The sequence below is a fragment of the Hyperolius riggenbachi genome, chromosome 11 (genome assembly GCF_040937935.1).
Source record: "Hyperolius riggenbachi isolate aHypRig1 chromosome 11, aHypRig1.pri, whole genome shotgun sequence".
NCBI classification, from domain to species: domain Eukaryota; kingdom Metazoa; phylum Chordata; class Amphibia; order Anura; family Hyperoliidae; genus Hyperolius; species Hyperolius riggenbachi.
Window position 1 is genome coordinate 229258705 of NC_090656.1, and position 16570 is coordinate 229275274.

Sequence of the window (16570 nt, forward strand, 5' to 3'; positions counted from 1 at the left end):
TGTATATACAGCGAAACTCGATTAAAATTAGAATATTGTGCAAAATCCATTTATTTCAGTAATTCAACTTAAAAGGTGAAACTAATATATTGAGTGAGAGCTTTCCAGCATGCCAGATCGTTTTTTCTAAATGCATCGCTCGGGCTATGTCCCGCTTCAAAAGAGGCTTCATGGCGGTTGGTTCCCTCCGCCATCCCTGATTCCTCTTGACTTTCTTTTATGGCACGTAAGCACCTTATGTTCATTTCTTCTAACTGCAGCCCTTCCTCTCTATATCATTGCTGCTGGCACATAGCACCTTTTTTAACTATATAGAAGCATATTTTGCGTTTGTTATTTCTAATTCTTCTTACAATATTTTTCCTATATATTCTCTAGGGATGGGACGAATCCACAATTTCTTCGAATCCGAATCCGAATCTAAAAAGGTTCTCGAATATCTCGAACCTTTCGAATCCCGAATCTAACGAATCCTGCGATCCGTGGAATAGTTGCCCACAGTATAGGTAGGCAGGCTAGGTGCTCACACTATAGGTAGCTAGGTAAAGGTGCCTTCAGTATAGCTAGCTAGGCATAGGTGCCTTCAGTATAGCTAGCTAGGCATAGGTGCCTTCAGTATAGCTAGCTAGGCATAGGTGCCTTCAGTATAGCTAGCTAGGCATAGGTGCCTTCAGTATAGCTAGCTAGGCATAGGTGCCTTCAGTATAGCTAGCTAGGCATAGGTGCCTTCAGTATAGCTAGCTAGGCATAGGTGCCTTCAGTATAGCTAGCTAGGCATAGGTGCCTTCAGTATAGCTAGCTAGGCATAGGTGCCTTCAGTATAGCTAGCTAGGCATAGGTGCCTTCAGTATAGCTAGCTAGGCATAGGTGCCTTCAGTATAGCTAGCTAGGCATAGGTGCCTTCAGTATAGCTAGCTAGGCACAGGTGCCTTCAGTATAGCTAGCTAGGCATAGGTGCCTTCAGTATAGCTAGCTAGGCATAGGTGCCTTCAGTATAGCTAGCTAGGCATAGGTGCCTTCAGTATAGCTAGTTAGGTATAGGTGCCTTCAGTATAGCTAGTTAGGTATAGGTGCCTTCAGTATAGCTAGCAAAGCATAGGGGCCTTTAGTATAGCTAGCAAGGTATAGGGGCCTTCTGTAAAGTTAGTTAGGTATAGGGGCCCTCAGTATAGCTAGTTAGGTATAGGGGCCCTCAGTATAGCTAGTTAGGTATAGGGGAATTCAGTACAGCTAGGTATAGGGGCATTCAGTATAGCTAGGTATAGGGGCATTCAGTATAGCTAGGTATAGGGGCATTCAGTATAGCTAGTTAGGTATAGGGGCATTCAGTATAGCTAGTTAGGTAAAAGGGCATTCAGTATAGCTAGGTATAAGGGGATTCAGTATAGCTAGTTTGGTATAGGGGCCCTCAGTATAGCTAGTTAGGTATAGGGGCATTCAGTGTAGCTAGTTAGGTATAGGGACCCTCAGTATAGCTAGTTAGGTATAGGGGCATTTAGTGTAGCTAGTTAGGTATAGGGACCCTCAGTATAGCTAGTTAGGTATAGGGGCATTCAGTGTAGCTAGTTAGGTATAGGGACCCTCAGTATAGCTAGTTTGGTATAGGGACCCTCAGTATAGCTAGTTAGGTATAGGGGCATTCAGTGTAGCTAGTTAGGTATAGGGACCCTCAGTATAGCTAGTTAGGTATAGGGGCATTCAGTGTAGCTAGTTAGGTATAGGGACCCTCAGTATAGCTAGTTTGGTATAGGGACCCTCAGTGTAGTTAGTTAGGTATAGGCGCATTCAGTATAGCTAGTTAGGTATAGGGACCCTCAGTATAGCTAGTTTGGTATAGGGACCCTCAGTATAGCTAGTTAGGTATAGGGGCATTCAGTGTAGCTAGTTAGGTATAGGGACCCTCAGTATAGCTGGTTAGGTATAGGGACCCTCAGTATAGCTAGTTAGTTATAGGGGCATTCAGTGTAGTTAGTTAGGTATAGGCGCATTCAGTGTAGCTAGTTAGGTATAGGGACCCTCAGTATAGCTAGCCAGGGTACCCCTCCCTCTGTGCGCCTCCTCTGCTTACCCCCTACATAGAAAAAGATAGCATCGGCTCACCTAACAAGGGGATCCAGCGCCGATTCCCACTGCATCCCCGTGCAATCACCGATCCCCTGCTCGTCCCCTTCCGACCCCCCCACGCCTCCTCCGCTCGCCCCTTGCATAGATGTGAGCATTGGCTCACCTAACACCTGCCCTGGATTCCCTACCTGCCGCCAGCGCAGCGCCGCAGACCTCTTGCTTCCTCCTCTGTTCCCCCTAGTGATCGGCATTTGCATCGCGTCATCACTGAAGCGCCGGGCAGTTACTAGAGGGAACAGAGGAGGAAACAAGAGGTCTGCGGGTCTGCGGCTCTGCGCTCGTGGCAGGTAGAGAATCCAGGGCAGGTTTTAGGTGAGCCGATGCTCACATCTATGCATGGGGCGAGCGAAGGAGGCGCGGGGGGGTTCGGAAGAGGACGAGCGGGGGATCGGCGGTTGCGCGCGGGGATGCAGCGGTATTCGGCGGATTCGTTAAGGGGGAAATGGCGTCGGGATTCGAATCCACGAATCTCGAATATTTCTCAATATTCGAGGGATTCGTGGATTCGCCGGATTCGCCGTCCCACCCCTAATATTCTCCAATATCACTGCTCCATAGCCCTGATTTTTCTTATATGCTGCTAGCACCAATGCACTTTATCTTTGACCTTGCTGCACACACAAGAGTTATAATATATATACATATATATATATATATATATATATATATATATATATATATATATATATATATATAGTGGCTTGCAAAAGTATTCGGCCCCTTTTGAAGTTTTCCACATTTTGTCACATTACTGCCACAAACATGAATCAATTTTATTGGAATTCCACATGAAAGACCAATACAAAGTGGTGTACATGTGAGAAGTGGAATGAAAATCATACATGATTCCAAACATTTTTTACAAATCAATAACTGCAAAGTGGTGTGTGCATAATTATTCAGACCCCTTTGTTCTGAGTGCAGTCAGTTGTCCATAGACATTGCCTGATGAGTGCTAATGACTAAATAGAGGGTACCTGTGTGTAATCTAATGTCAGTACAAATACAGCTGCTCTGTGATGGTCTCAGAGGTTGTCTAAGAGAATATTGAGAGCAACAACGCCATAAAGTCCAAAGAACAGACAAGACAGGTCAGGGATAAAGTTATTGAGAAATTTAAAGCAGGCTTAGGCTACAAAAAGATTTCCAAAGCCTTGAACATCCCACGGAGCACTGTTCAAGCGATCATTCAGAAATGGAAGGAGTATGGCACAACTGTACACCTACGAAGACAAGGCCGTCCACCTAAACTCACAGGCCGAACAAGGAGAGTGCTGATCAGAAATGCAGTCAAGAGGCCCATGGTGACTCTGGACGAGCTGCAGAGATCTACAGCTCAGGTGGGGGAATCTGTCCATAGGACAACTATTAGTCATGCACTGCACAAAGTTGGCCTTTATGGAAGAGTGGCAAGAAGAAAGGCATTGTTAACAGAAAGCATAAAGAAGTCCCGTTTGCAGCTTGCCACAAGCCATGTGGGGGACACAGCAACCATGTGGAAGAAGGGGCTCTGGTCAGATGAGATCAAAATAGAACTTTTTGGCCAAAATGCAAAACGCTATGTGTGGCGGAAAACTAACACTGCACATCACTCTGAACACACCATTGCCACTGTCAAATATGGTGGTGGCAGCATCATGCTCTGGGGGTGCTTCTCTTCAGCAGGGACAGGGAAGCTGGACGCTGGTCAGAGTTGATGAGAAGATGGATGGAGCCAAATACAGGGCAAACTTGGAAGAAAACCTCTTGGAGACTGCAAAAGACTTGAGACTGGGGCGGAGGTTCACCTTCCAGCAGGACAATGACCCTAAACATAAAGCCAGGGCAACAATGGAATGGTGTAAAACCAAACATATCCAAGTGTTAGAATGGCCCAGTCAAAGTCCAGATCTAAATCCAATCGAGAATCTGTGGCAAGATCTGAAAACTGCTGTTCACAAACTCTGTCCATCTAATCCGACTGAGCTGGAGCTGTTTTGCAAAGAAGAATGGGCAAGGATTTCAGTCTCTAGATGTGCAAAGCTAGTAGAGACATACCCTAAAAGACTGGCAGCTGTAATTGCAGCAAAAGGTGGTTCTACAAAGTATTGACTCAGGGGGCTGAATAATTATGCACACCCCACAGCAGTTATTTATTTGTAAAAAATGTTTGGAATCATGTATGATTTTCGTTCCACTTCTCACGTGTACACCACTTTGTATTGGTCTTTCACGTGGAATTCCAATAAAATTGATTCATGTTCGTAGCAGTAATTTGACAAAATGTGGAAAACTTCAAGGGGGCCGAATACTTTTGCAAACCACTGTACATGATTTATTGTATTATATTGTAGGGTTCTTACCACCAGTCACCGGTTGGTGACCTTTTAATTGCTTTTAAAATTGTTAGTGAAATTGTTGTTCAATAAAGTTTTTCCATTCAATTATATTATTTCCTGTCAGTGTGGTGCTATCTCTATAAGGGTACTTTTTCTTTGTTTAGGATATTGGTTCATATATTATCCTCAGCACACTCCGTACCTTTCAATTTTAACACACTGCGCTGACCAATAAGAGAGTTTATGTACACGGTGGTGCGCTCCTTAATAATTATAAAATTAAAACGATCGTATCTCACGAAAAAAATCAAATGCTTTTTTTTCATTCCACTGAAAAATCCGATCGGATTTCCAGTTTTCTTCGATTTATATCGATCCAGAACGCCAGATATTTCTCTTCAATTTCTACTAAAGATTGTATGGTGTGTGTTAGATTGTCAATTGATTAATATACACACCCTAGCAATTTTCTCAAGAGTTTCCAATTATTTTTATTATGACTGGGGAAAAATTGAACATAGGTGTGTGGTACATTGGTCAGATTTTTTAAATGTTACAATAAGTCAGAAAAATGGATTGCAATTCTTAAATTGAACAGATATTTAAAAAATTGCATGGTGTGTGGCCACCTTTAGACTGACTGGAAAGATGGACAGTGAGGAGGCAGCTAGATGTTGCTGAGGATCTATGAACTAAATTAGTGTTGCAGATATTTACCTTGTTTATTAAAGGGATACTTACGTCTAAAAAAAATGATTTTTACTCACCTGGGGCATCCCTCAGCCCCCTGAAGCTGTATGGTGCCCTCACAGCCTGGCTCCGATCCTCCTGTCCCCGCCGGCGGCTACTTCCGGGTTCGGCGACAGGCTGGGAACACGAGTGATTCTCCGCGTTCCCAGCCGCTATATCACCCTCTATGCTGCTATAGCGTATATGTTCAGAGGCGTATCTAGAGGGGTGCAGGCATGGCTCATGCCATGGGCACCAAAGGAACCAAGGGCGCCATGCTTGCTCCTCTATGCCTGCCCCATGCCTCCCCATCACTCACACCTCGTATCAGATTATTTCTGTTATCTGGGACACCTTTTTTTTTTAGACTTAAGTATCTCTTTAAAGCTGCAATATTTTACAACATTTTTGTTTTGAAGCATTCATTTACACTGATGTTTACAATGATTAAACACATATAAAATACTGAGCCTATGCTGGAGCTTTAAATTGCCAGAATAGACTCTACCACTAGGATAGGGAGTACATGACGGATCCCCCATTATCACAGGATGGAATGAGAGCAGTTCTTACCTGGTGTCCGACATGTGACAGACATGGCCACACTGGATCGGTCACATGACCCAGTTGTAATACTGATGGTGTAATTTACATTGGGGTGCAAGCCTGTCAGATTATACTGCTGCATGCCGTTAGAGCAGGAAGATGGGATGACTGGCTGCGGTGCTGATGAGCTGCCGACTACGCCAAAAGTGAAGGAAGCAAAATCCCCATCTGGACACTTCCAGCTCAGGAGACAACTTTGTGAATTACTGGATAGTTTGACAAAGTCAGACACGGAGGCTGGAACTGAAAAATAGGATAAAGAAATAGCCTTTAATAAGACAGTCACAGTATTACACAACAACAACATAACCACCACACAGTGACAGCATCAGCGCTTTCCCCATCCCCCCTCATCTGTTACTGGGGGGGGGGGGGGGTGGAGGGGGGGAGACTTCCTATGACCGTAACTTCTGGATAGGGTCAATAAGATAATAGAAAAGACAAGGATTATTTATATTCCATTCTTCTCCTGGCAGACTCAAAGCGCCAGAACTGCAGCTATTTACTGTGCACTCCATGGGCAACCAGGATCATAAGGGAGCCTTGCCCAATGACTCCTTACTGCTTTATGTACTGGCTTAAACCAATTTTGGGAGCCTAGACCCAAAATAATGGGTTTGAGTTGCTTCAAATGTATGTGGCTTGGAGTTCAACCAATCAAATGTAGTATCTGATTTTTCTTAGTGGTCAAAGTCCAAATTTTTTACTTAAAAATGGACTAACAATCTGGCATAACCAGGTCCGGTTCACTCATGAAGCAAGGTGAAAACATTTGCATCAGGCACAGCAAATACAGGGGCAGCATGTCTGTACTGTCTGTTTACACTAACAGCATGCAGTCAGAGTAGGAGGAGAAGCCAGAGGAGAGCGAGGTGAAAAGGTCATCATTGGGGAAAAGCAGCTTGTTGTGCTGTGTGAGGAGTCTGACAGTGAGTGAGGAGGGGGGAGGCAGGAGAGCAGCATTGGGGAAAAGCAGCTTGTTGTGCTGTGTGAGGGTGACAGTGAGTGAGGAGGCAGGAGAGCAGCAGTGTCTCATTTGACTTGCACAGCAGAAGGGAGGGGGTGGCACTGCTGTCCGGACTGAGGAGGAATGGAGTGGCTGAGGGTGAGCAGTTTGTCACAGACTCACAGCCAGCCAGTGTATTGTGTTATTGTGTGGAGCTGCAGCATGTCATCACAAGAAGTAGAGTTAGGCATTAGGAGGAAAGTTTTGGCTTAGGCACTAGTTAGGCAGGGTGGAGAGGTTTGTAATAGGCGCGTGAAGAGGAAGGTTCAAGTGGGAATGGTGCTGAGTAGAACATTGTAAAGTATGGGAAAACTAAATTACCAATATTTTAATAATAGTGGCACCGCTCAGTGTCCAACTCAAGCACAATCAGGGGCGTAACTAGACTTAACAGGACCCCCCTGCAAAAATGGTAGCAAGGGCCCCCTTGGTACCTGAACCCCATGTAAACAAGTTGATTGAAAGCCAACGAATGGCAGCAGACAGTGTTCTGCTGCGAAGCAGCCCCTGGAAGCAGGAAAAAATTACACACGCTCCTGTACACAGTTTTTGTAAACCAACAGTGAGGGTTTTTTGCCAATTGTCAGCACTTGCGGTTTGCCCCCCTGAGATTGCAAAGGTTGCAGGGGTGATGATTGCTATGCAGAGGCGTATCTATAGACGAGCACATAGGGAACTTGCCATGGGCGCCCCTTGTCACTTTCCTGGGGGGGAGGGCGCATCCCCAGTAAGCAATTAATCACCCCTCTGCTCACCGCCACTGCTGCCTGCCTGGCACCCGCAGAAGGAGAGGCTGCAGGACTGTGTGTGCTCACTTTGTGAGTTGCCGTGCAGCGCCCCCCCCCCCCCTCCCCTGTGCGTCACCTGACTGTCTGGCGCCCGCAGCTACATCCACGCATTGTGTACTCATCTAGTCTCCCCTCCCACCTCCTTGACGTATGCAGCCAATCAGGAGGGGGATCGGGGATACAAGGCAGCGAGTGGCGCCGATGTTGCTATTGCAACCAGAGACACTGCGGGGACTTCTGGTCTGACACAGAGTAACGCAAGTGAAAACTTCACTTCCGTCGCATCGCGCCATACTGTGGCAGAATGAAAGTCTCCATAGACTTTCATTGGGCGGTGGGGTGCGGTAAAAAAAAACGCACCGCCCCAGTGTGAAAGGGCCATGCCAAAAATCTGCCATAAATCTACAGTACAGCTCTAACATATCCTGTATTACTTTCAACTCATTTTGTGCAGCTTGGCAAACAAAAGCCTGATCGACAACTTATAAAAGCTGTATGTGAGGGGGCGAGACAGGAGGGGCGGAGGATAGAGGGGGCATGGCAGGAGTGGCATGGGATCAGTGGCCCCTGGCATTGCTCTGAATTAAGCAGTTCAGCATTTGCAGTTCAATCGATGCGATAATTATCATGTGAGGTGGAAATAAATTATTATCCAATTCCAATTGGACAGAGATTGATTGGCATGGAATATCAGGGCATAATCTGCCTGTGTATGACCAATATTCACCTCCCTCCCCAGAGGGGACTCATTCATAAGGAGCCGCATGGTGCCTTTGTAAGGCTATGATTTGCTGGTCACAACAATCAGGTGTTGATTTTGTTTGTCTGAGTTCTGCTACACAAAGCAACACTTCGTACAAAAATTAGGACCCATTCACACTCGTGCACTTTGTGCCGGCGGTTTGCGCTTTGCTGGTCGCCTGCAATTAGGAAAGCACTGCTGCACAAGCGCTGCACAAGTAATTCTATGTTACCAGGGCCGGTTCTTCTAGACTTTTTGAGGCAAACTTGTGAGGATGCGCCCCCCACCTTAACAATTTACTCTACTTTATTTAATGTTCTCACATAACATGCTGCAGCTCAACACATTAGCACACTGGCTGGCTGTGAGTCTGTGACAAACAAACTGCTCACTCTCAGCCACTCCATTCCTTCTCATTCACTGTCAAACTCCTCACATAGCATAACAAGCTGCTTTTCCCCAATGATGACCTCTTCACCTTGCACTCCTCCCGCTTCTCCTCCTACTCTGACTGCATGCTGTTAGTGTAAACACACAGTGCAAACATGGTGCCCCTGTAATCTCTGCCACCTGATGCAAATGTTTCACCTTGCTTTATGAGAGAACCGGCCCTCTATGTGACTTCAGCGATTGCAGCGTGGTTGCGATTACCGACGATTGCAAACATGCTTAATTGGAACCTAAACTGAGAAGGATCTGGAGTTTTCCATTTAAAATAATACCAGTTGCCCGACTCTCCTGCTGATCCTGTGTCTCTAATACTTTTACCCACAGCCCCTCAACAAGCATGCAGATCAGGTGCTCTGACTGAAGTCAGACTGGATTAGCTGCATGCTTGTTTCAGGTGTGTGATTCTGTCACTGCTGCGGCCAAAGAGATCAGCATGACTGCCAGGCAACTGGTATTGTTTAAAAGGAAACATTCACATCCCTCTCAGTTTAGGTTCCCTTTAATGCAGGGTTTTCACTAGAATGAAAATCGTAAAATGGAAATCGCTGGAAAATCGCAGGAAAAAAGTAATGCGAAATGCTTGGGGATTGCGACAGCGTTTACAAATGTGAATAGGCCCTCATCCTTTAATAAATGTGAAATAACTACTGTGCTGTGTGAATGAACAATGTCGCAGGCGTACAGAAGGAAGATATGTGACTAGGGCGCAGCAGGCTCACCTGTGCAGACACTCCATGTTACAGGGCTGGACTCAGTGGTGGTATCCGCAGCTCTCGTGTAGACGCTGAACAGATAAGTCCTCCCCGGGGTCAGTCCGCTTATCGTGGCAGATTCAGTGGTCACTATTGTGTCATCAATATGTTCCGATGCTGTTGTGCTGTTTGTCTGGACTCTATAAGTGTAAGTGGCCTGATATTCAGCTAGTTTACCCCAGCTTAGAGGCACGGAGCTCACTGTCACCTGGCTGCTGGTTAATGATGTCACCGGCATCGGCTCTGTGAATAAGAGAGAAAACATTTATTACATTGGATGAAAAGTTATCAAAGGTGATCATGTTTATCAGGTGAGGTGTCCGGGTACCGGCTATGACCAAAGATGGATGTACAGGAAATCTGAGGAATCTATAACTAGAAATGGCCTGAACGGTTCTCCGGTGAGCGATTCCTGGCGGTCCCTGGCGAACTTGGGTGGTTCTGCGAACGCAAACTTTTCCGGAAGTTCGTTTCACCCCCATAGTGCATCATTAGGGTCAACTTTGACCCTCTACATCACAGTCAGCAGGCACATTGTAGCCCCCCCCCCCCCCTTCTAAAAGGCAGGCAGCGTCAGGCATTGGACTCGTGTGCCTGCAGTAATTAGAGAAGGGAGAGCTGCTGTGACCTATAGGGAAAGCTTAGTTAGGCTCTTGTAGGCTTCTTGGATTGCTCCTTGCTGATTCTTATTGCTAAAAAAGCACCCCTCAACAGCTCTCTTGAGAGCTAATCGTGTGTGTGTGTGTGTGTGTGTGTGTGCGTGTGTGCGTGTGTGCGTGTGTGCGTGTGTGCGCGTGTGTGTGTGTGTGTGTGTGTGTGTGTGTGTGTGTGTGTGTGTGTCCCACTTGCATAACATACAGCCCTGTCAGTAAGTTGCAGCTGGCCTTTGGCCCCTTGGTGGTATAATAACTGCCATGCCAGGTGCACATTGTAATACCCATCACTCAGGGGCATAGCTAGAAGTCATGGGGCTCTATAGCAAAATTTTGATTGGGCCCCCCCAATTTTTTGTAAAGTACCTATATGCCACTTAGCTTCCAGTATAGGGAATTAGATAAACCTCCCAATGTTAGGTTGCCCCCAAAGTGTATGTAGAGACTTATGACAAGTGTGGGTGCAGGGAAAAGGAGAGATCCTTAAAGGGAATGTTCAGGGAGTAGCAAAAAAAAAAAATCCACATCCACTTACCTGGGGCTTCCTCCAGCCCGTGGCAGGCAGGATGTGCCCTCGGCGCCGCTCCGCAGGCTCCTGGTGGTCTCCAGTGGCGCGCTCGACCTGGCTAGGCCGGCTGCCAGGTCGGGCTTCTTCTGCGCTCCAATCTGCGTCTCACTGTTGCGCGCGGACATCATCGGACGTCCTCCGGGCTGTACTGCGCAGGCTCAGTAGTTCTGAGACGCAGATTGGAGCGTAGAAGAAGCCCAACCTGGCAGCCGGCCTGGCCAGGTCGGGCGCCTCACCGGAGACCACCGGGAGCCTCTGGAGCGGCGGCGAGGGCATCTCCTGCCTGCCACGGGCTGGAGGAAGACCAAGGTAAGTGGATGTGGATTTTTTTTTTTTGCTACTCCCTGAACCTTCCCTTTAAGGATGCTAGTAGAGGTCACTGAGGGGGCTGGGAGAGGAATAGGTCAGTGAGGTTGCGTGGGGAAGGAGAGGTCAGTGAGGGCACTGGGAAAGGGAGAGGTCTGTGAAAGTGCTTCTAAAGGGAAAGGTCAGTGTGGGTGCTGGTGGAGAGAGAGATCATTTAGGGTGAAGGGAGAGGTCAGTGAGGGCGCTGGGGAAGGGAGAGGTCAGTGGGCAAGGGAGAGGTCAGTGAGGGTGCTGGGGAAGGGAGAGGTCAGTGGGCAAGGGAGAGGTCAGTGAGGGTGCTGGGGAAGGGAGAGGTCAGTGAGGGCGCTGGGGAAGGGAGAGGTCAGTGAGGGCGCTGAGGAAGGGAGAGGTCAGTGGGGGCGCTGGGGAAGGGAGAGGTCAGTGGGGGCACTGGGGAAGGGAGAGGTCAGTGGGGGCGCTGGGGAAGGGAGAGGTCAGTGGGGGCGCTGGGGAAGGGAGAGGTCAGTGAGGGCGCTGGGGAAGGGAGAGGTCAGTGAGGGCGCTGGGGAAGGGAGAGGTCAGTGAGGGCGCTGGGGAAGGGAGAGGTCAGTGAGGGCGCTCAGGAAGGGAGAGGTCAGTGTGGGTGCAGGCGGAGAGGTCAGTGAGGGTGCTACGGTAGGGAGAGGTCAATAAGGGTACTAGCTGGGCGAGGGAGAGGTTGCTGAGTTTGCTTGGGGAGGGAGACAGTGAGGGTACTGGGTGATAGAGAGGTCAGTGTGGGTGCAGGGGGAGGGAAAGGTCAGTGAGGGTGCAGGGATGGGAGAAGTCAGTGAGAATGTTGGGAGACTGAGCTGCTTCTCCACTCCAAATTGGACACAAAATGTACCTGTGGCAATAGGAGGAGCTTCGAGCTAGAAGTGGGTGGAGTGTCATGTCTGCAGTGCAGTGCTGGGCCGAAATTACGCATTAGCGTAATTACGCATCGTAATTCACTACAAATGCACCGTAAGCGTTACCTATAAGGTTACGGTATTACGCGTAATTAATTACGCGTAGACCGTAGGTTACGTTATTACGCGTAACAAATTACGCGTAAGACAGTAAACTCCCATTGAAATTACACAGTCTGCCGTAATTGCGTAATATTACGCTCCCGTATAATATAAAAAAGCCGCCGACTTTAAGGGTTAATAGCAAAGCCCCCTTAAGAGCTAAGAGCCTCAAATTTGAAGAATATATTAAGGAGATCAGAAGGAATAAGAGGAAAATTTTTTTTTTCAAAAAGACCTTATAGTTTTTGAGAAAATCGATGTTAAAGTTTCAAAGGAAAAATATATACATTTAAAAACCCGCCGACTTTAACGGTTAATAGCAAAGCCTGCTTAAAATGTAGGAACACCAAATTTACAGGGTATATTAAGGGGATCAGTGGGAATAAGAGGAATTTTTTTTTTTCCAAAAGACCTTATAGTTTTTGAGAAAATCGATTTTTAAGTTTCAAGGGCAAAAATGTCTTTTAAATGCGGAAAATGTCAGTTTTTTTTGCACAGGTAACAATAGTGTTTTATTTTCATAGATTCCCCCAAATGGGAAGAGTTTTACTTACTTCGTTCTGAGTGTGGGAAATATAAAAAAAAACGACGTGGGGTCCCCCCTCCCGGACCTCTTTAACCCCTTGTCCCCCATGCAGACTGGGATAGCCAGAATGCGGAGCACCGGCCGCGTGGGGCTCCGCACCCTGACTATACCAGCCCGCATGGTCCATGGATTGGGGGGTCTCGGAAGGGGAGGGGCAGCCAAGCTTTCCCCTCCCCCTCCGAGCCCTTTTCCAATTCAAGGACAAGGGGCTCTTCTCCACCTCCGATGGGCGGTGGAGGTGGAGGCCGCGATTTCCTGGGGGGGGGGGGGTTCATGGTGGCATCTGGGAGTCCCCTTTAAAAAGGGGTCCCCCAGATGCCCACCCCCCCCTCCCAGGAGAAATGAGTATAGAGGTACTTGTACCCCTTACCCATTTCCTTTAAGAGTTAAAAGTAAATAAACACACAAACACATAGAAAAAGAATTTTAATTGAACAAAAAACATAACCACGAAAAAAGTCCTTTAATATTCTTAATTAACCATTAATACTTACCTGTCCCTTTAAAAGCCAGTTCCCACGCAATATCCTCGGAAATATACTAATCAGTTACAATGTAACAAAGTTGTTACAATGTAACAACTTTGTTACTTTGCAACACCACCGCACCCGACGTCACTCGCCGCTCACCCGCCGGCCGCCGCATACACTCTAAGTCCCCGCCGGCTCCCGCCGTCCACTCCGCCCACACCTGTCACCCATATACATGCTGGCACCCATGGGTGCCAGCATGTATATAGGTGACATGTGGGAGAGGCGGGGAGGGCAGCGGAGCCGGCGGGGACTTAGCGTCCTAAACCCGACAGAGCTCTGAGCTATATAGCTCAGAGCTCTCTAAAGCATCTTTGTATTTGGGCTCCAAGGAGCCCCATTGGTCCTTAGCAGACCAATGGGGTTCCTTCAAATCAGAAGGAACCCCATTGGTCTGCTAAGGACCAATGGGGCTCCTTGGAGCCCAAATACAAAGATGCTTTAGAGAGCTCTGAGCTCGATAGTTCAGAGCTCTGTCGGGTTCAGGACGCTAAGTCCCCGCCGGCTCCGCTGCCCTCCCCGCCTCTCCCACATGTCACCTATATACATGCTGGCACCCATGGGTGCCAGCATGTATATGGGTGACAGGTGTGGGCGGAGTGGACGTCGGGAGCCGGCGGGGACTTAGAGTGTATGCGGCGGCCGGCGGGTGAGCGGTGAGTGACGTCGGGTGCGGTGGTGTTACAAAGTAACAAAGTTGTTACATTGTAACAACTTTGTTACATTGTAACTGATTAGTATATTTCCGAGGATATTGCGTGGGAACTGGCTTTTAAAGGGACAGGTAAGTATTAATGGTTAATTAAGAATATTAAAGGACTTTTTTCGTGGTTATGTTTTTTGTTCAATTAAAATACTTTTTCTATGTGTTTGTGTGTTTATTTACTTTTAACTCTTAAAGGAAATGGGTAAGGGGTACAAGTACCTCTATACTCATTTCTCCTGGGAGGGGGGGGTGGGCATCTGGGGGACCCCTTTTTAAAGGGGACTCCCAGACGCCACCATGAACCCCCCCCCCAGGAAATCGCGGCCTCAACCTCCACCGCCCATCGGAGGTGGAGAAGAGCCCCTTGTCCTTGGATTGGACAAGGGCTCGGAGGGGGAGGGGAAAGCTTGGCTGCCCCTCCCCTTCCGAGACCCCCCAATCCATGGACCATGCGGGCTGGTATAGTCAGGGTGCGGAGCCCCACGCGGCCGGTGCTCCGCATTCTGGCTATCCCAGTCTGCATGGGGGACAAGGGGTTAAAGAGGTCTGGGAGGGGGGACCCCACGTCGTTTTTTTTTTATATTTCCCACACTCAGAACAAAGTAAGTAAAACTCTTCCCACTTGGGGGAATCTATGAAAATAAAACACTATTGTTACCTGTGCAAAAAAACTGACATTTTCCGCATTTAAAAGACATTTTTGCCCTTGAAACTTAAAAATCGATTTTCTCAAAAACTATAAGGTCTTTTTAAAAAAAAAAAATTTCCTCTTATTCCCACTGATCCCCTTAATATACCCTGTGAATTTGGTGTTCCTAAATTTAGCAGGCTTTGCTATTAACCGTTTTCCTATGAAACTTTAACATCGATTTTCTCAAAAACTATAAGGTCTTTTTGAAAAAAAAATTTTTCCTCTTATTCCTTCTGATCTCCTTAATATATTCTCCAAATTTGAGGCTCTTAGCAATTAAGGGGGCTTTGCTATTAACACTTAAAGTCGGCGGCTACCTAACATTGATCCATGCGTCAACTTTTCCGCTTGGCAGCATGACCTTACGCATTAATTGCTAGTAGGATTTTACGCGTAAGCCTATAACGTAACAACCTGAATTACGGTATTCTTACGCGTAATTGCGTAAGGGCTATGCGTAATTACAGACATGTACCGAAATTGAATGTCTACGCCGTAAGCGTAATTCCGTAATGCGTAATAGCGTAAAATTACGCGTAATGATCCGTAAGCGTAGCTTTTTCCATTACTCCCAGCACTGCTGCAGTGGGTGGAGCTTAGCAGCGGTAGTGGGCGGGGCTTGCACAGCTGCAGTGGAGCTTTGTTTCTTGAAAATTTATAAAAAGTGCACACAGGGAAAAGAGACAGCAAAGGTTGTGACAGAGGTGGCACCAGATTAATAACAACATTATTTCCTACCTGGTTGTCATGCAGCTGGTTGTCCTCTCTTTGTCCTTCTCTCTATGTTGCTTTCTGTGCTCTGGCTCTGTGCACACAAGTGCAACAGAGGGGGCGGAACCTTTTGCAGTACTGCTCTGTTCCTGACCCAGCCGGAACTATAAAGATATTGTCAGGAACAGAGCTCTTCCTGTCAATGCATTGTGAGGTGGCAGGTGAAAAAATGTTCCCCTTTCATCTGCCTGCCTCCAGCTTCAGTGAGCCTCTGTGGGGAAGGGCTGAGAGGGGGGATAAGAGGGGGTTAGGGTGGCGACCAGGGGACCAGTGGGATATATAAAAATAAAAATACAGGAAAAAAACACTGGAAGCAAGGAGCAGTAGGGCCCCTGGTGTCTAAGGGCCCCATAGCAGTGGCTATGGCTGCTATAGTGATTCCTACGCCAGTGCCATCACTGCATATACCTACCTGTTGTTCACAGTGCACCCACCTACTTACATAAGCGCGCGCAGTGTCACTGTGACTGTCTGGTACCTGTCTGTGTGTGACAGGTGCACATTGTAATACCCATCACTGCATACACCTACCTGTTGTTCACAGTGCACCTACCTACCTACATGAGCGCATGCAGTGTCACTGTGCTTGTCCGGTACCTGTCTGTGTGTGACAGGTGCACATTGTAATACCCATCACTGCATATACCTACCTGTTGTTCACAGTGCACCCACCTACCTACGTGATCGCATGCAGTGTCGCTGTGCCTGTCCGGTACCTGTCTGTGTGTGACAGGTGCACATTGTAATACCCATCACTGCATATACCTACCTGTTGTTCACAGTGCACCCACTTACCTACATGAGCACACGCAGTGTCACTGTGCCTGTCCGGTACCTGTCTGTGTGTGACAGGTACACATTGTTATACCCATCACTGCATATACCTACCTGTTGTTCACTTCAGTGCACCCACCTACCTACGTGAGCGCACACAATGTCACTGTGCCTGTCCGGTACCTGTCTGTGTGTGACAGGTGCACATTGTAATACCCATCACTGCATATACCTACCTGTTGTGTTCAGTGAACCCACCTACCTACGTGAGTGCACGCAGTGTGATATACCACTCTGTGCATAATGGTTAACTGCACCTGTGTGACTGCACATTGTATTAGTCAAGTCAGTGCATACCTTTCATTTCATCCCCCCCAATATGGACAAAACAAAAGGCAGAGGCACGCAACCTGGCAAG

General features: G+C 47.5%; 1 protein-coding gene across 1 annotated transcript in view; it reads right to left on the reverse strand.

Annotated features, from left to right (window-relative positions):
- The window catches only part of LOC137537964 (receptor-type tyrosine-protein phosphatase beta-like), a 421053-nt gene that overhangs the window by 95215 nt on the left and 309268 nt on the right, over positions 1-16570 (reverse strand). The window contains exons 32-33 of the mRNA XM_068259888.1: positions 9483-9758; positions 5745-6020 (exon numbers count right to left, since the gene is read on the reverse strand). Of these exons, the coding sequence (XP_068115989.1) occupies positions 5745-6020; positions 9483-9758 (552 nt within the window). The remainder of the gene's footprint in view (positions 1-5744; positions 6021-9482; positions 9759-16570) is intronic.